The following is a 21,697-nucleotide window of genomic DNA, read 5'->3' as shown; positions in this document are numbered from 1 at the left end:
AGCAAGTAGGTACGCAGACTTCTTTTTGTGATCTTTAATTTTGGAGAGATATCGGATCATAATTTCAACTGAAGTATTCGGTAAGTTTCAGGGGAAATAGTTGTATTTTGTGAGGCTGGTAACAACTCACAGGAATGTGAAGTGTGACACTGACTACATGCTGCTCTTTTTTAGGTTCAATCTTTAATAATGTGTTGTATTTAAAAAGGTTGTTTTACCATCTTTTGTGTGAAATATTCATCTTAAACCTGACTAAAGCTGTCAAATAAACACAACAGAGCAGATAACACAGTATCACCCTTTGAAAGGTAGTGGAGCTGAAGTGTGAAGTTGCATAAGATGGAAACACTGAAGTATTCATGTTGTCCATCTGGTGTTTGCATTCTGATTCATGGTTCTGCAACAGCTACTAAAATTATTTGGAAAAATATGCCCCGGTTATTTAAAGGGGATGAAATGAAGGGAAACGCAGTAATGCTTTCAGTGACCCAACCAGCCTTTGTCGTTCCATTATTCCAACATGACATGGAAATGCAAAGCATACTGTCTGATTATACTTGAGCCAGAACAGTGAGAACTCCATCTGCTGCAGTTATGAGCTCAGGAAGCTCAGCATAAGTAAAGATCAAGCGATGAGTCACATTCTGGCTTTATGTAAATCTATGTCATACCTTTGGAACATCACACATCACACACTTCCAATCATGCATTAAGCACAAGCTTTAATACGCAGAGAGTAGACCCGGTTTTAGTCTTTTTTAAAACATTTTTTATTCTCAGTTAAGTGGCTGGTCATGTTCTATTACACATACAGTGATGAGGAGGACGTTTACATTCATTCCCAGGATCCATTCAGCAATAAAACACTACATGGCACTCACAAGGCTCAAGCAAACAGTGGGAGGGACGAACGCTGCACGTCACACACGCCTGCTTTTTGGAAGGTGAATGGAACAGCCCCAATGATGGCGCTGACCTTTTCTACAAAGGACTCTATTTCCTTTTTACAGAAGACTTGCACATTCTCAGAAAAAAACACTTTATAATGTGTCATTACAGAGTTAGTCACAGAGCACCTTTTTGAAATTGTTGTTTTTTTTATTATCCACAAAAAAAAGGAAACACAGCACATTGTATTTGGTAGTCAGGAGGAAAAGGGCACTTGTTGTTGAGCAAGGGCTTTCTGCGAATTTCATTTACAGTATGTGTGCTGTGCATGAGATAGAAAGGTGAAGACAACAGAGAGACCTACACTAGACTACGCTGAAGCGTTTAGGAACCGGTCTGAATCTGGCATTGTGCTGCAGCACCAGCATCGTAATTCAGATTCAGTTTTAGTCATGTCATTATCTCACGGATTGTAAAAGAAAATTATCTATATTTCAGTGACTACTGCAGGAAAAAATTATTTAGAAGGTTTAGAAATGTAACTTTTACCACAAAATCCACAGCCAGCCTTAGGTCCAATAATGACAAACGTGGATCAACAACATATTCATGACGGGACACTTAGCTACACGTCAGACACAAGGGTTCACTGAAAATGGCTCTCACAAGAATGTAAAAGGCGTGTTAAATCTGTCACAGAACAATGTTCAAACACATGGAAACACAGAAAAAGGTTGGCGGAAGTGACGTCGACGGCGTGACAAGACAGAAAACCTCTCTTCTCTGAAACAGAAACGACTTGGGCTTTTCAATCCGTCAACCAGTGGCAACGACGGTCAAGTCAGTCGGACTTGCACCGGCCAGAACCTTCAACTAACCCCAGGTCTGCTCCGCTTCAGCCTCCCTTCGTTAGAGAAATGACCACAGACACAAAACTCAAGCGCAGGTATAGATAATGAGGAGAGCCATGGATGGATCATTCAGGCTGCACATGTGAGCGGCTTCAGGATCAGCAAACAGTGATGATGACTGCACAGACTCAGCACAACGCATGCAGGGTGTGGAGGAGGGGGCAACAGATTGTGTCGCTATCTACCAGCCAAAGGAGTCAGGGGTAGGGGGCAGTAATATGGGGAGATGAAGGATTTAGCTGACATTAGAGTGTTAACAGAGGCGGAGGGGACGGTGAGTGTAAGGGTCAACAAGGCTTCCTCCTCTTCTTCCTCTTTTTTTTGTTGTTTTTTTCCCCCCCGTGCTCTTGAACGTCTGCCCTGTTGGAAGGGTTGTAGAGGGACCTCAGCGTTTGGCTGGAGAAGCACTCCTGCTTCCCTGGAACAGACAACACACATGCAGTGAATACATGCAGCCAGGAGGTGTTTCTCAGCACCCCGATGTGTTCGGCCCATTGGTCATTTCACTCTCTGAAGGCCTCAGCAACATCATGATAACTAACAGGTAGCCAATTACTCCTGAGTGTGAAATTTCAGTTTTCACTGTTTCTAATTATCAGCCCTTTAAATACATTCACTGTCTGAGTGAGTTGTCTCTTTCCCTTTGGGGAAAAAACAGAGAATGTGTTACATCAGGTTTCATCAAGTCTTTCATGAATCCTGAGGCCTATAGTCACACATCACTAAATTAAGTAACCCTCCACTGAATAATGACACCAGGGCTTCAGAGTGAAAAGGCAGAGCAGTCATTTAATACGCCAAATAAGCACATTAGTAGATTTGTGAGCAAAAATTAATTAAAACTCTGACATATTTGTGTGGTAATAAGGCAGAATTACAATAGACTCATATAAATCATATTAACAAAAAAGAAATTTGTGATATTAAATCAGAGTTATGAGAAGGTGCATCAGACTAATGCAAAATACGTGATATTAAGTCAGAACTCTGGAAAAGTATTTGAAATTACAATGGAAAAAAGCCTGTAGCCCTTCATGGGGCAAGTGATCATATTTGACAACTTCTGCACACGTTAAATACGGCGTTGCTCCTGCCTCTCAGTGCCTCTCACCCAGCCAATCAGGAAAGATCACTCTACTTTACAGCACATGACATTGTGGGATTTAACCAATCAGCAGAGGCCTATAACATATCAAACTTCCTCTTTTCTCTAAAGTTGGAAAAAACAGACTTGCAGCTCGGTCCTTTTCCATATTTGCGGTCGAAATGTCAAAACTAACCATGGTTAGTTGACAATTATATGGTTGAGTGCTTGTGCTAAGTGATGATATATACATTTCTTGGAATGTTTTTTTTAACCACTAATGGACAAGGAACCATATATGGTAACTTCATTGACCTCGATTTTCAACATGAAAATTTAAAATGTTCAAAAAATGGCAAAAAAAGTAGAAGAGTCTGATGTCCTCCACTGACACTCTGGAGATGAAACTTTGAATTTTAAAGTATTTCAATGAGTTAAAATTAGGTTAAATTATGGCAAAAAAAAGGGATAAATATTTATAAATGCATACATAAATACATACTGAAATAAATATAAGATATGTCAAATTTGTGACCGGGAGTCATATTTGCGCAAGTATGTCCTAAATATTAGACTTGATTATAAGAAAAGAATCAAAAGTTAAGAACTATGGCAAAATTATGTCACACTAAGACACAATTACAGCTCAAAATGAGAAAAAGTCTATTTTTAAGACAAACTTATGAGAACAGCATTGGTAGATTACGTTGAACTTGAGATAATACGTAAAAAAATGTGAGAGTGGGTGGAAATGATTAAATAATTGACTATTCTGAGTTTCTCCGTTTAGCATATGACAAAGAAATTCTAAAATATGAAAAAATATAAGAAAATAAGACAGTAATTCAAGAATATTTGAAAGAAAATCTTAATTACGACTTCATTTTAAGTAAATTATAGGTCTAACTACATGGATTTAACTCTTTGATGCACAACATGGATCAAGAGAAATCCATTTTCTATTGAATATGGGACACTTTTGACCCATATTGTGCATCCCAGGGTTAAAAATTGCACTCTTGATATTCTCCATATTTCCTCTTATTGTGTAATACTGAATTAAAAAGTCATGTGTTTCTTTAATTCATACTGTAGAGCTGATTTTAGCTCATTTTTAATTTTTTTAAATTGTTTAATTCATAATGAGACACAGGCTGCACAGTGAGGTAGTGGTTAGCACTTTCGCCTTGCAGCAAGAAAATCCCTGGTTTGAGTCCTGGCCTGGGATCTTTCTGCATGGAGTTTGCATGTTCTCCCTGTGCATGCGTGGGTTTTCTCCGGGTACTCCGGCTTCCTCCCACAGTCCAAAAACATGCTGAGGTTAATTGATTACTCTAAATTGTCCGTAGGTGTGAATGTGAGTGTCATTGTTTGTCTGTATATGTAGCCCTGTGACAGACTGGCGACCTGTCCAGGGTGTCCCCTGCTTTCACCCGAGTCAGCTGGGATAGCCTCCGGCACCCCCCACGACCTTATTGAGGATAAAGCGGTACATACAGAATGGATGGATGGATAATGAGACACAAAAATACTTAAAAAAAAATCCTTCCTGTGCTTTCAAATATTTTTTTTCTTGTCCTGGTAGAATACATTGCTGATGTTAATGGGAGTGTATCATTTTGCAAAACTGTTTATTTTAAGATGGTGATAGAGCCAGCAAACATGTTTTATTTGAAGTTTTTGGGCCATTTCATCCATTCAGACGCAAAAGTTCTCTATTCCAGATTAAAGCTCCACATCAGACATACTATGTTTATCAGTGAACAGTCTCTTAGCCTGTATTCCACCACCCACCCCCATCCCCACCCCCACCCCCACCCCTTTTACTCTGCAAAACAGATCAAAATTCAGGAAGAGGAGAAGATTCTAAAAGGCGGAAAGATTATACAAATTAGACAAATCTATCCGGTTTGCTTAAGAAGGTAATCTGCACTGTGGAAATCAGTTTACTCCTCCCCATAAAATGATTCAAGCTTTTGTTGGAGCCGATCATTATCTGAGTAAGAATCCCAACATACTGCACTGGTAATTGGATTTGAATTGGAAATTGAAAGAGGAAAATGAATGGAAACAAAGAGCGAAACATTATTCTAAAGTTAATGTAGCTTTATGCTCATTTCCATTTGATGTCATTTATGTGAGGCAGAAACTGAAGCAATGGTGTGCTGCCACTGACTCATCGCTAATTAACCATATCAGAAAGATTGGAAAGCACCATCCCAGATGTCGGTCACATCCAGAGCTGTTTACTCTCTGGCAGCTTAGCGACAACAATTTAGCCACTACAGACGAGGATGTAGCAGCCCTGGGGGAAATTTGGATTTCTCTACCTTCAGTAATTGCTAAACTAACTAATCTAAAGTACAGTCCGTTGGGCTGGCTAATTAGAACCTGACAGGGAAAAAAATAGTAGAGCAATGAGCGCTGCCACTTCTCTTCATGATGGATGTAAACAAATCAATGTACAAGGAGCCGCTTTATAAAATGGAAAGTCAATCTGAAGTAAATGCTAATGAGTGTTTAAGAGCTGGCTGAATGGTACATGAGCTGAATGACCCAAAAGTATCAACGTAGGCGCTTTCAACTTAAGTTTACTTAGTCATACTCGGATCAAGAGTCAAAACTTCCATCTGTGCTCAATTAGTTTTGACATTTTGTGCTTTCGTGAGAACTATTACAGTTACTGGAGTGCACACTTGTACATTTTTGTTGTCTAACAAAGTTTCACCCAAAATTTCGGTGATTCCAAGGTCACACTCTAAATGCAAATTAATTTTCTTTAAACTGGAAACTAGAAATTTCTCGAGCTGACATCATGGATCAGGGACAGTCATAGCAAAGCAATCTAAGTTCAATCTTTTGTTTCTATCAGCACTCTATAAACAATAACATTATTTTCTAACACATTTATTGTTGTCATAAGTTGATATATGGACATTTGTAAATGTGTATTTATGTTTTTATCAACCTGCCAGCACAAAATTGTTCTTTAAGCACATTTCAGCACATGTTAGTTGACAGTTGTCTATTTACTTTTTTAACAGACATGGAGTAACATTAGAAGTCACTTGAAGTTTTGTTTTCTTGCCAATATTTCTTCTCCTTTCAGCATAGTTTTTGTTTTATATCAATAACCTGAGAGATACCATCTGTTTATCAGCAGGCTAAAAGCTAGTTCTGCTGTTTCGTGCTAAACTTAGCAAAAATAAGTTAAACTGCGTGTGATTTAGTTAACACTAATGACACCTTTCCCATTACAAGTGGTAATTTGTGTAATTATAGCAGCTCTAAATATATAATCTCAAAAAATATTCTAAAAATCAATTTACATAGATATCTAATATTTTCATTTAGCAAGAAAAAATACTTTAGCAATTCATAGACTTAAGCAGTCATAGGTTATTGTTGTTAGTTATTTTTTGACTTTCCTCCATGGCATTATAAAGACTCTTTGAAAGAAAAAAAAGAAAAGGAACAATGAAGGTCTTTAAATGACAAAGTTTTTAGGTATATGGCACACCTAATAATTAGCTTTACATTCTGCCAACATTTGCATTCAGCAACTTCTCCAAAGCACCTGATGGAGCCTAATCTTTGGTAATTGATTGATGACAGTGCAAAATAATGTTAGATCGCACATGCAAATACATAATGCATAAGCCGTCACGTCTTCCCTGTTAAGCAGGCAAAGTATGTTAGCTGTAGCTCCGCTGAGTCCTAATCAGAACTGGATCTACCATCATCAGCATGATTATATCAGCGTTGGCATGGAGCTTGTAGCATGCACGTTTATCAATCTCGTGTCTAAAAGCATCTTATTATTCCGCTGCTGACTGCTGTAGTAATGAGATTATGATGTCTTCTAAGCGCATCCGTGTTTAACAGATGAGTTACGCTAAAGTATTCCTTCTATCATATATCAGTTACTCACTCTGCTGCTGATATCATCACTGAGACAGACAGAAAAAATGGGGCAAGAAAGTGATTAGTCAAAAATTGCATTTTCAGAGCAATTTCATTTTCATTCAGTGTGGAGATTAGCCTAGCCACGCTACACCCATGTTTCTGACGGCACAAGGGTCTAGGGAAGCTCGACAGGGAGGGAGGCGGGCTAAAAGGTTGTCTATCAAATCCCTCTGCAGCAATTGGGTAGGTATACAACCAATCAACGCAACGAATGGGCTGACGTAGTTCCGAGAGCACCGGCGGATTGTGGCTAAGTCCCATTAGCTTCCCAACCAGCGGAGCCGCGGAGCCAACTGGTATATTAAGGATTTGCCATATCCCATCGGCATAAGTCCAAATACGTCTTTCTTCTCAATGAAACACTTAAGTGCCGTCCTTTGTTTATCTTTCAAGTTGAATTTTAGCTTCAAATCTTTAAGGGCTGTGGCCAAAGCCGAGTCGAAAGATAACTGTTTATTGTGCGCCGGTTGTTTCTGTCAGAATCGTCACGCCTCTGTCGTCACTTCGTTACGCCGCCTTCTGACTCTACACTTCATGGTGATTGGTCCGGCCAGTTTTAGGAGAATCCAGCCTCGAGCCTTATGGAGGGTAACTAGACCCTCCCTGGCAGAGAATTAAATTCGTTGCCGTGGGTTGTCTAGCGCGGCTAGGCTATGTGGAGATGCCTCTGAGAAATAATTTTTAAAGCATATGACAAGTAGTTTTTATATTTTTTTCTTACCATTTTGAAGATCCTAGTCAGGGTGCCTTTGCCATCCCCTGCACTGGCCTTCTTGGCTTTAGCAGAGTGTGACTTCTGGGGGCCCTGGCAGAAGGAGAAAATGAGTCAAGTGTGTTTAAAGATGGTCAAGGGATTAAGATGTGGTTGACCTTTCCACAAAGAGCTCTGGATTCTTTTTCAGTTCAGTATGAGCAGTGAAAAAGTTACGGAAGGATAGAATGTAGCACATAAGAGCACATTCTGCAAGGACGTAGCCAAAAAAAAAAAAAAATATTGAGGAAAAAAATTGAAGAGTTCATTTGCAAAAACAGACAACTGTTTTTTTTTTTTTAAAATCAGAAATTTTTTTTTATTGTTTACTTGAGATAATATTCAAACTGAAGTCGAGTGGATTTAACTAAAATAGAGAAAAAATAAATTATTAGTGTTATTATTATTATTATTATCTCAAGTAAACAATAAAAAAAATGAGTTTTCTGAAAATTTATAAAAGTTACCATCCATCCATCCATTCTCTATACACCGCTTTATCCTCACTAGGGTCGCGGGGGGTGCTGGAGCCTACAGCCATGGCCACAAGTTTGGACACAGGATGACTTACTATGTCTGTTTTGATGTCTGTTACAGAACATAACTAATATTTTTTGACAGCACCAGTTTAATTAGTCAGCAAATCAACAAGGGATATATTATCAATAAATTCCAACAATTGGAACAACTTTGTTCCCAAAACATAATATTAGAAGAAAATAACAAAAAAATGCAGCATTTTCACAACCGAATTTGGTAAGAATAACAAAATGACACCAAACTCTTTTGATGTTTTTTTTAAATATGAAACTTAATATAGTTCTCAGGAGTTGTGTACTGTATTGTAAGTGACAATTTTGTGGTACTTTCTAAGATTCACAAGCGTCATGGTACTTGTGTCCAAACTTATGGCCATGGCTGTATCTCAGTTGACTCGGGCGAAGGCACTGGACACCCTGGACAGGTCGCCAGTCTGTCACAGGGCTACATATACAGACAAACAATCACACTCACATTCACACCTACGGGCAATTTAGAGTGATCAATTAACCTCAGCATATTTTTGGACTGTGGGAGGAAGCCGGAGTACCCGGAGAAAACCCACGCATGCACAGGGAGAACATGCAAACTCCATGCAGAAAGATCCCAGGCCCAAGCTGGGATTTGAACCGGGGATCTTCTTGCTGCAAGGCGAAAGTGCTAACCACTACGTCACTGTGCAGCACAATACAGGGTTACCTGTTTTTGCAAATGAACTCTTCAGATATACATCTTATAGCGTGCAGTCCTATTCAGACTCACTTTATTATACTTGTGTACCACTTAAGTAATGTTTTCATCCAAGTTTTTGAATAATGCATGAGGTAGAAAAGATACAGAGCAGCAAAAATGAAAAGATTTGGAACCACTAAAGGTAATTCTTTCATTTAGGAAAATTTCTAGCATAACATTTAACTTTCTGAATACATGCATGAATTAATCCTACGGTACCTGCATATTATCATAACCAAATGTTGGCACTTAACAACACTGAGATTTGGCCTTGAACTGGGAAACATTTTAAAATGTTGCCTCTTGCCACTTGGATGAAAAAGCTAAAATAGTCAGAGGATTTAATATTTTCAAGTGAAAAAACAGAGAAATGCAAAAAGTCATGTAAAAAAATCACTTAGGAACTGTATGAATATTATTGGAATGGTGGCAGGAGTCATTTTATTTAAAAAACAAAAACAAAAACAAGGATCTTAACATTATCACAACGTCTTACATTATTATTACAAAGCAGGAAAAAGAAAAAAGAATATACCTACATTGCTTGTGCATTGTCTAATTTATTTGTTGTGTCATTACTGGGGTTGGTATTTAAGCATCCTGCTTCAAATGTCAAAGACAGATGTCTGCCAGATCTCTAATACAGTTTTGCTACCTTAACCAAACATCTACAAAACAGTGTCCAAAAGGAAACAGACAGCAGTGTATAACTTAAGAATACAGCTGTGACCACGTCATCTGTAGCTAAGTGTAAGTGATGCTAATGCTAATGCTAATGTGATAGCTAATTTTAGCATTCTACCTCTACACCAAAGACAATTTGGTCTACTTGTCCAACACTGTATGAATGAAGGGCAAGTTGAGAAATAACCAAAAATTTTAGACTTGTGTCTCTAACACTTTCTGACATATTGTTGTCAAACATGACCTTGATTTTCCTATGCAAATAAAACATGCTGAAAGTGAGTCCATGGGCAATTTCTGAATACATTTTATTTAGAAAGCATTTGGTATATATCTAAATATCTCAGCAAATACCCATATCTCATGCTACTAAAATATCTGGAATTTTTGAACAATTTGAAATTGTTAAAAATTGTTTGATTTCAGATGAAACTATAATTTATTATCCACTATGAATGCTCAATAATAAAAATACTAAAGTAAAAGTTGTCTTTTTTATATCATTATTTTATTTGTCAAGGAAAAGTCGAAATAAAATCTAAATTCAATCCAATAAATAAACGTCCTGCCAACCTTCACACCCACCTATAATCCCCTCCCATTTTACTGATCTCCTCCTTTACAGTAATTTTTATACAGTTCCTTAGCAGAATCTCTTTTCCCCCCCTTTTAGCCACAACCACCTCCTGTGCTGCTTCACATACATGCATGAGGACGCTGATAATGTTGCCAAATGAAGCAGAAGGCAGCCTCACTTCAGCCGGCCACTAAGAAACTTTTGGAATGAAACAGGGATAATGAAGAGGGGAGGAAGGCCTGTGTTATCATAACAGCGATATATGCACACAATATGGATAGGTCAGACTGCAAAGTCACAAAATGGGCATGATGCACTTGAAAATGGACTTAAGTCGGCAGGAAATGAGGGCGTTATCACTGATGTATGGACAGATTACGAAGGCCTAAGTGGTTGATGGAAATGGAAAAAGAGCCACAGGCGTCAGAAGCATCTAGAAGACAGTTTGAGAAGATGACCTCACTTGCTCCTTCATGTTTAATTAGGCATGATACCTTCCTTTTTTTTTTTTTTTTGCAGTTATCAAACCACCTACCAGGCCTATCTTGGCTGCTAGTCCTCTCCACTGGATGTGCAGAGAAACAAGAGACAAGGACAAGAAGGCAGGAGGGAGAGGAGACAAATAGAAAAAACTTACTCAGCGCAAAGGCAGGATGGAAAAGGAGAGGAGGCAGGTGGGAGAGTCCATCCAGAGGAGGGGTGGGGAGGAATCACGGGGTTGCGGGGGGGAGGCAGGAGCAGAGACGGAAGGGAGGCAAATATGTTTGGAGAGGGAGGAGAGAGGAGCAAGGAGGATGCTCACATTGGAAAGAGCACAAGTTTAGTGACATTCAGCAGCAACAAGGCCAAAGACATGAACCATAGTAGCACATTTACTGTTTGACTATTTTAAACTGATTGTAAAGGTGCTGTAAATACTTGTTTCTTGCATGTGTCCATACACAGTTCTTTGAAAATCTGCCAATTATACTGTTTGGTTTCACATTAAAATGACCTTCCATCAGTGAAACAGAATCTATTTTCTATTCCCCGCTGTTCAAGCTCAGCTAAGCTAAAACAAGACAAAACTTTATTGATGGCGAAGGAAATTCTTGTACCAGATATTGCTCAGAAAAAAACAAATGATACAACACATGAAATGTAGTGCCTATTAAGTAGAAAAGCAATAATAAATGAGTACGATAAAAATTTGAAAAAAATTACACCTGGAAAATGAGGTGAATAGGAAAATGAAAGGTTGAAAAGAACTGTTATTGTAAACATGTCACCTTACTTAAATGACCTAAAATGGAATGGAAAAATGGACTGAAACAAACAATAAAAACCCAACTTCTGGCTTATTCTTGCTTAGCCCATAAGAACCCACGGTGACACCAGTGTAACAAGCACTTTGAGTGCCCCCAGTCTATGTGGTCCACTTGGTCTGTGGTATAGCCCACATAATTTTCCTTTAAGGAAAAATGGGTCTGGGTTCTTAAAGGTTAGATTCTAAATTTGACAAATATTTTGTTATAAAAACGAACAATGTAAAGTTGAAGTCTCTTGCTGTAGAGGTTCAGTCTCTGGCAGTTTCTTCTAAACTCTACTTTTTCTTCAACTGTATAATACGAAATAATCTTTCATGCTGTGAGCAAATACTGAATCCACAGGAGCGTGGAGAAGTTTATAGATTTTTTAAAATCTGTAATAAGTATTTAAAGGGGTTTTCATTCAACTTTTGACTTATTTATTCATGTCTCTTTGCAAATCAACAGAAAGCAGACTCACCCTAGACTTGGGAGGGGCAGGGGACACCTGAAGAAGTGTTGATAACAGAGAGGTTTTGACAGAGTTAGTGAACGATCAGAGAAAGCAACGGCACAGCAAAGAGACAAAACATGGAGGAAGAAAAGCTGGCAGCATCACTGAAGCTCCTGTCTGACCTGAGAGCCTGAGAGTGTCAGAGAGCTAAGCATTACTCACGATCGTGCGGAAGAAATGGACCACGGCGTTCTCTGCTCCGCGCTTGCGTGGGGAAGTGGCAGAGGCTTTCTGAGGGGCTGGAGAGAGAGCACCTCGGAAAGAGCCCTGAACAGGAAAAGGAAAGAAACGATAGACTGCATGTTAAATGTATCTAACATGCAAGTTTGACTTTAAATCTTGAGGGTGAGAGACTCATACACATACAAGTGTTTCCTCTACATTCATTCAGCGGTGGTGGCCCTCCATTCCTAAATCCTAGCTGCTGCTCTTTCAAATGTCTTTCTTTTCTTTTTGTTATTGTTGCAAATACACCACCGCCTGCACTGTGTCGGGTACTCGCGAGCACTAAGGTAAACTACAGATAGCTATCGTGCTCAGTATCTACTCTTTGATACGTCGGGTTAATACATATGGGTTAATACGATGTTGATGTCTCGAGAGCCCGGCCTTGAAAGAGACGTCATGTCAAGTAAGTGAGAGAATCAGAGGAGTGTCATCTTGGAAAATAGGGCAGCGACTTACCAGAGAAAAGTTATAAGTGTTAAGATAACTCATGATATATTTTACAATTTAAATGGCATTCACAAAATCTTGATGTCCAGCTAACGGTATGTAACATATAGCTTCAGTTAATTGGGCCCGGTGTCAACTCTGTAAACTAATTGATAGCATTAAGCTATTATTTACACTCTATGATGTAACTGCTGACTGCGTTTTCAAATGAGTTTGTTCAAATTTTTTATGTTTATTTTTTAACATTCAGCCTTTAAAAAGCCAATTTCAACTGGCTGTTCAGTAAATAGGTTGTACAAGTAAAATCTTCAGTTCAAGTGTCATTTGTTTGCGGGTCACGGCTCCCCAAAGAGCCTCTTGCAGCTGCTGAAAAAAAAATCCTAGAGGAATTGTCTTGCTTTATTCGAATTCTTTAAAAATGAAGGATAGGAAAGGGGTTAAAGGAATCAATATTTAAAACGAACCAACACTTGAGTCCTACTTACCTGCCGAATGAAGCAAAGGAAATCACCAAAGATACAAAATGATTGGCATTTAAATTAAACGCTGAGCTTTGTATGTGTTTGACCTTGTGCTGAAAGTGTCTCACTTTGGTTTTTTAAGGTCTCTGATTCTGGTTCTGATATTCATGGACAGGAGGTACAGCTGGAGTGAGGAACATGTCCAGTTTGGGAACCTTGGAGTTGCATCTGTTTTTTCAGATGAAGTTGTTTTGTTGGCTTTAGAGTGTGAAGGGGATGAGATTCAGCTTCTTAAGGTCTGACATCATATTTCTCTGCCTCAAACTGGATTGCTCCCTCTGGGTTGGTGATGAGTTGCTGTCCCAAGCAAAAGGAGCTAAGTATCTCGGTATCTTGTACACAAGTTATGGAAAAATGGTGTGTGGGCGGAATGGTGCAGGATAGGCAGTAATGCGAATGAAGATGGGGCCAAGCTGAAAAGTAAAGTTCTCAATTTACCAGTCGATCTGTGTTCCAACCCCCGTTAGTGATCATGAGATCTGAATAGAGAGCCTAAAAGTGAGAAGAGCCTTCGAGATCGGGTGAAGAGAGTTGGTGTTCCTTCACATCAAAAGAAGACAGAGGTGGCTGGGGCATCTCACCGGAATGCCTCATTGACACCTTCCTTTGGAGGTTTTCTACCCTCACACAACCCTGGGTAGACCCAGAGCTCACTGGAAGAACTCCTGATCTCATCTGGCCTAGAAACGCTTTGGGATCTCGCATCAGGGACTGGAGAATATTGTTGCCCTGCTTAGCACGCTGCAACCACTACCCGACTCTGGATATGTCAAAGAAAACAGATGGATGGACGGACTAACATGAGATTACATAACTGAAATAATAATATTTGATTTTGAACTAAGTCTTATATTAGAAGGATATGCAATAATAACAGTAACTTACATTTATATTGCACAAGTTGCACTTCTAGTTAAGACAGTGAATGCTGGTCCAGTCAGTTGATATTTTAATCATATAGTTCTTCAGTATATACACAATAAAAATCAAGAATTTACAAATAAAGAGGACAGATTTCACATCTAATATTGACTTTTTGATTAGAGAACAATGCATTTGGACAAATACCATTGGCAGTGGGCACACAGACCACTCCAAATGGTTCGGCATGTTAGCGAACTGTTTGAAAGCTATAATTAAAGCAACACCATGCTCAGGACCTTGTTTAGATCTGTTCCCATTGGAGTTTGGCAGTTTTTAAAGTACTCCACTGTAATAAAATCGAAACCTCTTTACACGTGAAAGGGCATTAAGATTTAATGGCAAAAACCTCTTGGCAATGAGTTAATAAATACAAATTAAAACAGTACAAATTAAAAGTTGAAATTATCATTATTTTCTTGTCTATGGGTTGATCTACTAAAAGAAGACTAGTTGTCACCTCAAAGCGGAAGTAAATGCAGCCAAGTGTTTCAGAAACATACTTTACAAAGGCTACGTCAAGTTGAATGCAAATAAGGTCGATATCCTCTGACTTGTGAAAGCTCTGCAGCATTTAAGAACAAATCTTTTCGTTTTTCAAGCAAATGTTATGGCGACACAAAAGGTGAAAAGTGTAAGTCTTTTATTACCAAACATCATTAACATATCCTGCCCACCGTAGGGAAAAAAAACACTCATTTTCGCCTACTCAGTATGTCCAGTCATCTCAGTTAATGTCGGCTCATTTTTCCCTCTCTGTGACCCCATTAATGCCACAGCAAAATGTATGTGTCTCTGGATGTGTCGTGTTATGATTCACATCCATTACCTCACATCAGAGCATTAAGGTTTACTGAAAGGGGGGAAACTTTCGCTGCCACCTCCATTACACTAGATGATGGACGTGTGGTGTCACTCGCTCTGTCTTTTATGGGGTTTATAAAAAGTGTGCAGTTCGACACCTCCCCTAGTTCACTATTTCAACTATTCCCTTCTCATTGATGTGAGATTCTGTGTTGCAACTTTCTGCTGCCCCAGCAGTGACACCTTAATGAAGTCCTCTTGCATGAATCCCTCTCTGCATGTCTGTTTCAATTCTGTTCTTGACTGAAAAAGAGGCATAAATGAAACGGAGTTGAGAGAATGGAGTCGCCTCTGCAATTTGTTTTGGGGGAGAACAGAGATGAAGTGAGAGAAGAAAGCAGATCATATAATTCTGTAGGATTTGTGCTCATGGTATCAAATTCAGCCAGTTTTTCCTTTGATGTGAATGAGTCTCTGCTCTGTTTGTTCTCTCTGTTCTGCTCTTATTCCTCCATATATGTTTCCATTTGAAAAAAAAAAGCTTTCAAGAAAGATAATGCTGAATAATTTTGGTTCCTGTTTTCATGGGAATATTATGTGGAGGTAAACATTCCTGTTTGCTGATAATGATGATGGAGCCGATAATGAGCAGTGACATTGAGTCTGAGTCTGAAATAAATCTGTTTTGGTAAGTACTGAAAGTATGTTACCCATTTTTCCTTTAGTGTTGTCTTTGAAAAGAGGGAGGTTGGAATCATTGATGCCTATTTGATGTCTGAAGAGAAAGAAGCTCAGGTGTGTGTAAGAGAGAAAAAGATGTACCGAGATTACAAAGAACTCATTTTTATCTGACTGTAACACATGCATAGGATTTGTGAGTCTTTGTGTTGCTTGTCTGCCAGGCAAACAATTTGTCAAGTGTTGACATTGCTTACTGAGATTTCAGTTGCTTCTCTTTCCTTTATCTCCATAGCCACAGTCACTGTCACTGCTCATATCAATTTTTCTTCTATTATTTTTTATTTATGCAACAATACATAGAATTTAAAGACAGTAACTAACTTTCTAAATCTCCACAAGTGGATATAGTTGAAATCAAAATCATTTCCTTGCTGAGAATTAAGCAGTATGGATTTGATTACGATCCCTCTATTTGTCCATTAGCCATGAAGCTACAACACTCTTCGCGGCTGTGTTTGTACTAAAGGAATGTTGTGGCATTTGAAAAAAAAAAAAGTTTTCAAGGAAAAATGTTACATGAGCATTGATACCACACTTAAATGTACAAAACATTGAAGTACAGTCAAAAGTTACATTAAGCTAGCTGTAAAACATATCAATTAGCGAGCTAGGCTAGCTGCATCCTTTTCAGTCTTGCTAAGCTAACAATCTTTGATCTCAAATGTAAAGCAACTACAATTTCTGTAATATGAACTATTTTAGTAAAGTGAAAAAGCATCAACAATAACAAATAATTATCACTGGACAGGTCCCCTCAGTTCTGTTGAGTTGCTAAGATCTTGCTAATGCTAACTGTTCGCACAGTGCTGTTTTCCCCAGAAGTAGACCTCTATTTTTATAGTTAAAACTATAAAATTATACATTACTTGAAGAGCACCAAGTTGTTAACAAAGTTAGCTCTTAGCTGGTTAACACACTACAGCATTTGGCAGTTACAGGGCTAAGTATTTCTCACATTAGCTGGTGGAGACCAAACAGAGCTAAAGAACTTGATGTTTGCCAGGTGGAACGGATGTAGTGAAAGTATAAGGCTATTTTATGTTGAACGCGCAGGTATAAGAATGGGATCAATATTTGTATCTAATTATCACAATTTAGTGTATTTTCCAAACTGTTTAGTCATTTTTTTAATCTCTGACAGCAAGCTGTTCATATCTCAGATGCTGCTATAAAATGTACTTACATGGTCATGTATTACAAAGTGCAAAAGATGAGAAAAGCAAAGAGAGAGAATCAGGATTCAGGAGACAGATTGAGCTACAGGGATTCCTTCCTTTTATCACAAACTGTAGGTTAATGATCACTATGGTCAGAGGTCACAGCCTGGCCAGGAATCTGCTTTATTATGAATGATGCTTAATAATTAATCCTGAGCAGGAGAGGAGACTTGGAGGTCGTGACTGAAAATACTACTCAGAATTCTAAGAAACTCCACTCTCTTGACACTGAACATCTCTGAAACTATTTAACATTCATCAAGAGTTGTGTTGACACTACAGATCATTTGCGAAACAGGAGGAAACCATTTCCAAATGTTATTTATTTATTTATTCTGATTTAGTTAAAGCCCATGTGCAGTCTATGTGCGCACAGAAGTAAATAGAAGAACATGGTGGTGAACAGCAGTGTACAAGTTGCACCACTGGGAAGCATAAGCATCTTCATCAAACTTTCTAAGAATGTCTTTGTTTATTATTGGCAAAATTGATTATATTAATCATTCAAGTTATGGAGTTTGTGCATTTTTTAGAGCAACATGTTCAGTCCCAGTTCCCAACCTAATATGTTTTTAATAGTCCCATAAGAATTCTTAGTGTTTTTGCTGAGTAGTACATAATCCAAAGCCACAAAGCAAAAAGTGTGAGCAATATTTACACTTTTAATTTGTTGAACTGGCAGGTTGCACTGTTTTCTTCCATGTGTGACTTATTGCTTATTGAGCAGGCCTCCTATTAATTCTGCAATATCAATCATTTTCAGCTTGCATTTAAATGCCATTAAAATGCACAAAGTCCTGGGCCTTCATTGAGTGCCTGACTATAACGGTTTGTCTGTATAACCAAGAGATGAATATAAAAAGACATTTTAGCATTTTAATTAGAAATTAAAATGAACCCTAATTTGGCTGAATTAAACTGGCCGTTGCAATTAACATAGTTCAGACATGCTAAAAATGTGACAGATAAATGAATTTCAAACCCCGGCTCTGGGAGACAAGAACCTTCAGCTCGTATATCACAGTAGTCTGCCTTCGTTTAGTTGACAAACTGTGGGTGAAAGGTTTTTTATTCTCTTTTCAGGCCATTTCATTTTTGTTCTCACACAAACAAGTCATCCATTACTCAGTTGTATCAGATTGGAGATAAACAGAGCTCCCTAAAGAGAGATGTTTTTTGTTTTTTTAACCTTGTTACTATGTGAATATGGCCTTTTTCTTGGGTGAAACCAGCAGTCTGTTCCGTGACTGAGCCTTTCTGCATAACCAACCTAAAGAACTAGTCCTGTCCCCTTGTAGAGTGGAGCTTTCTTCTTTCTACTTGGAACATGTATGGCTGAATTACTGCAGTATTATAGCTTGCCACTGAGTAGCGTATTGTAGTTTTAGAGTCACAGCTTGAGCGGCATCAAGTGGTGTGGACCAACTAGCATATTCATACATCTTGAGATACTAAAGGAGGCAAACGTCTGCTGTTTCATATCATATCAGCTTCAACTTCAAAACACTCTCTAATACCTCCTTTTGGTTTGGAGTACATCTACAGTATGTGATTGACTGACTCAACTTTGGAATATTAGTTTGTATTAAAATCTATAATCTTAAAGGCTGAGACATGTTTTTACTTGGAGCTAAATTAAAAACATAAAACAAAGCCACAACTTCAGAAGGGGAGTAATTACAAATCCGAGTGTTGGCTGTTATCAGTATTAGCAGAGCAGTTAATATGATTTGACATTTACAACAGTAGAACCAAAGGGACACACCAAGCCAAACACAAAGTTGAAAAAACAACAGCAACAATGCAGAGGGTGTTGTTAAAGACTTTTAATCAAGCAAAAATCCAAAAAGCTTAGAACAGGATAGGATCAGGTCACTGGTCACAACAGATCCAGACAGTTACAAGTGTCTGCTGGAAAGCTGAAGGCGTAACAAAGCAGTGGGTCAACACAGTTCCACCGCAGGTTCAAATAAAACTCCCCAACTGTGTCAAAGACTTGTGAACCTGAGGTGAACAAACTGATGTGAGGTGAGGGAGTCAGAGCCCCCACCTCCTCCATCCAAGACACTGGGGTTCGACTAAAGTATCACAAAAGTTTTGGTTTTGACCGTGAGCTGTTCTGCTAAAGGACTGACTCATTTACAATAATCACTCCTGCATTGAATTATATGACCGATTCAAAAATTAAGATTTCAAATATTTTTTTATTTATCATTTCTGCTAGACTAGCTAATGTTCATGCAAAATGTATTTTTCCTCCATTTAGCACATCATTATTACAATCTGAAATGATCCAATTGCTGTTAGCACTCAAATGCAGATTTCCTGTAACTGTTTTGCGTCCTGAGACCAGAGTTGTTGTTTTTTTTTGTTTGTTTGTTTTTTTGGCGTCACAACTTCTGAAAACATCTCTCGTCATGACATTTTTCCCAATGCCCAAACTCAGGCTAAGACTGAAACATATGTAAAAGCAGACAAAAGACATTACAAAGCACAAGGGATTAGCGTGTAAAAGACTCCACACCTGCCAAGTATGAAAACAACATTACTGGAATAAGCATGCATAACCTCAGTCCAATGCAAAACACTGACACAATCTTTCACGGTAATACTGCAGCCAAGATTCATGAATTCTGAATGTCTGTGGAGAATCTGTGCGCACAGACATGTAGGCTATGTAGAAAAATTAAGCTAGAAAATAGCTGTCTTCATGATGTATTCTTTCTGAAAAAATAAGTGTTTGCAGCAGAAAGTTAGTGCAGGTTGTTATGTTTTTTGTTTTGCTAGAGGCCACAGAGGTGGGGCGAACTTATCTTTTATTTGAGATGTGAACACTCGTTATTTGAAGGCAAATCCTTGGTGAATACATAAATATATATTTGTACATCTTTGTTTTTAGTAAACTTGTCATCAGTATGGATAATGCACAATTTTATGGCAAAAAAGAATGAGGAAAATACTGTGGCAAATTGGTAGCTAGCACGATGCTAAATGAAAGCTTCATTATTTGTTCTGTTGATATTTTCCCTGATCATTTCAAAAGCAAAAACAATATCTGATCAGCAGAACAGGCTAAAGCAGAGATTTGTGACATATATGTATATATGTATAAAATCATTATTATCCTGAATCTTACACTAAACACTATTTCATAGTTGGTATAAGGCGTCAAGAGAAATGCATATTTAGATGCTGTTCAGAGATTTCTCTGCGGTTACCGAGCCAAAGCACTCAGATTAACACTCTGCAGGGCGAGGACAGGTGGATACAGGAAAAAACAGCTTATAATCAGAGAATTGTTGTCCACAGGATTTAGCTCGCTGCTCACCTTGCTTTGAAACAATTATTAGTAATGTTTTAAGACAGCTGTCACAGCGAGCAGATGTGACACATGATGGGACATATGGATCCAGAAGACCATCATTTCTCTTCCTAAATGAACTACAAAAGGCTTTCTGGTTTAGGCTCAGCTTGTTGCAGTAGTGTTTTCAGGATAACCAACATCAGTTCGGTTGTGAACTCGACGCTGTAGCTGAAACTTCTATTTCATCTCCACCTCCAGAGGGCATCACTGACAGGGAGTGGAAGCAGCAGAACTGAGCAGTCTGGATTCTAACAGCTGTAGCCACGGTGCCAAGCAGTAAATCATGTCTGGAAGTGAATCCAATTTTGTCTAAACGGATGGACAGATTGGTACAAATAGAATTTTTGCGACTACAGCAAATACAGACACTAAACCAATATCAATTTTTTCCCAGGCAAATTGAGCCTGATCAGTATCATTGGTATTGATTGGTTCTATATTTTTCTAAAGGTCAGATGCTGGCATCTTGACAACACTACAACACAAAATAATTAGAAAGCAATACAGGCTCAAATATCACTAGTCTGGAAGATAAGCCTGTTTTTTCATTATAGGATGCAAACTTTTAAATATATATTCCCAAACAGGGGATGATAAAAAGCTCTAACTCTGTTAAATTTCATTATATGCTCATATACATAATATAATTCTTTGATCATTTATAGCATAATGTGATCAGCACTTTCCCGTGCAGACAACAGTCAGGTACCTCCCTGTGACTGACTTCTCACAGACGTTTCAAAAATGACTCCAGAAACAGAGAAACCAAAGAGACTCTACTAAGAAGCTGCTTAACTCTCTGAAGACTGTCCAATGCCTCGACAAAATCCTAAATAGTCTACCAGTGTTACATCTTAATGATACGGACATGAATTCCCCAACGTAGAGAAGTACCTGAAGTGAAACACTGCTGTTCTCCAGTTTGATAAATGTTCTAATAAACAAACAGCACAATGGCAGCAACATGTGAAACAATATAATGTCACATCCATAGATATATTAAATTTAACTGAAGGAGATTTGCTACTCATGTCAGTGCCATTCAAATAAAAAAACAGAACAATATAGAAAGTTATCCTTAACTGATTCAAAGTCACAGCCTCTATGAAATAAAACAGAAAACAAACCCCACCCAAAGCCATAATCCAGTGTCCATTCATTATCTGCCAGTTAATGTGAAACGCGGGACAATGTGACTTTGGTTCACCACAAAAACAACAGCAAAACCAACGCAACTCTACATGACAAATATATGGCAACAAATTCTTACAATGTATGTTAAAGAATCAGAAATAAAAAGTGCTTCTGGGAGTGGAGTCAGCACAATGAACTGAGATAACACGAGAGCTGTCGAGTTTTTTTCACCTCGACTCTCTGCGTCCTCACCTTGCTCTTCCTCTTCTTGTCCCCGCCAAAGAACTTTCCAATCTGATCCAGGAGGCCGGGGTTCTTCTTTCTCCGGCCCAGCCCGAAGGCGGCCTGTGCAGAGCTGCTTGCAGATGCCATGGTTACAGTAGCAGT

The 21,697-nt window shown here is 38.5% G+C and overlaps 1 protein-coding gene across 8 annotated transcripts; it reads right to left on the bottom strand.

The window, feature by feature from the left end:
- Nucleotides 1-746: 746 nt before the first annotated feature.
- Nucleotides 747-21,684, bottom strand: LOC110948236 (myelin basic protein-like). Of its 8 annotated transcripts, XM_022189675.2 has the most exons (7): nt 21,563-21,684; nt 12,096-12,200; nt 11,901-11,927; nt 10,669-10,698; nt 7,571-7,654; nt 6,815-6,833; nt 747-2,217 (listed from the first exon to the last, which is right to left on the bottom strand). In XM_022189675.2, exons 1-6 carry the CDS (start codon nt 21,680-21,682, stop codon nt 6,831-6,833), a joined length of 369 nt encoding a protein of 122 aa, XP_022045367.1. In that variant the 5' UTR covers nt 21,683-21,684; the 3' UTR covers nt 747-2,217; nt 6,815-6,830. The 8 variants fall into 8 exon arrangements, with proteins under 8 accessions (XP_022045367.1, XP_022045366.1, XP_022045371.1 ...); XM_022189674.2 differs by lacking the exon at nt 6,815-6,833; XM_022189679.2 differs by lacking the exon at nt 10,669-10,698 and having other exon boundaries at nt 7,571-7,645.
- Nucleotides 21,685-21,697: the final 13 nt, after the last annotated feature.

Source organism: Acanthochromis polyacanthus, chromosome 12 (genome assembly GCF_021347895.1).
Source record: "Acanthochromis polyacanthus isolate Apoly-LR-REF ecotype Palm Island chromosome 12, KAUST_Apoly_ChrSc, whole genome shotgun sequence".
Taxonomy (NCBI): Eukaryota; Metazoa; Chordata; class Actinopteri; family Pomacentridae; genus Acanthochromis; species Acanthochromis polyacanthus.
The sequence above is the reverse complement of the archived record's forward strand: the minus strand, read 5'-3'. Positions and strand labels throughout refer to the sequence as shown.

Coding starts and splice junctions, on each gene's coding strand:
- LOC110948236 (XM_051957272.1), bottom strand. CDS start 21,682: ATGGCATCTGCAAGCAGCTCTGCACAGGCCGCCTTCGGGCTGGGCCGG. Junction 11,928..12,095: donor TCCATTTCTTCCGCACGATC/GTGAGTAATGCT, acceptor ACACTTCTTCAG/GTGTCCCCTGCCCCTCCCAA. Junction 10,324..11,900: donor CTGCCCCTCCCAAGTCTAGG/GTGAGTCTGCTT, acceptor AAAGTTTCTTAG/TGGCCGGCTGAAGTGAGGCT.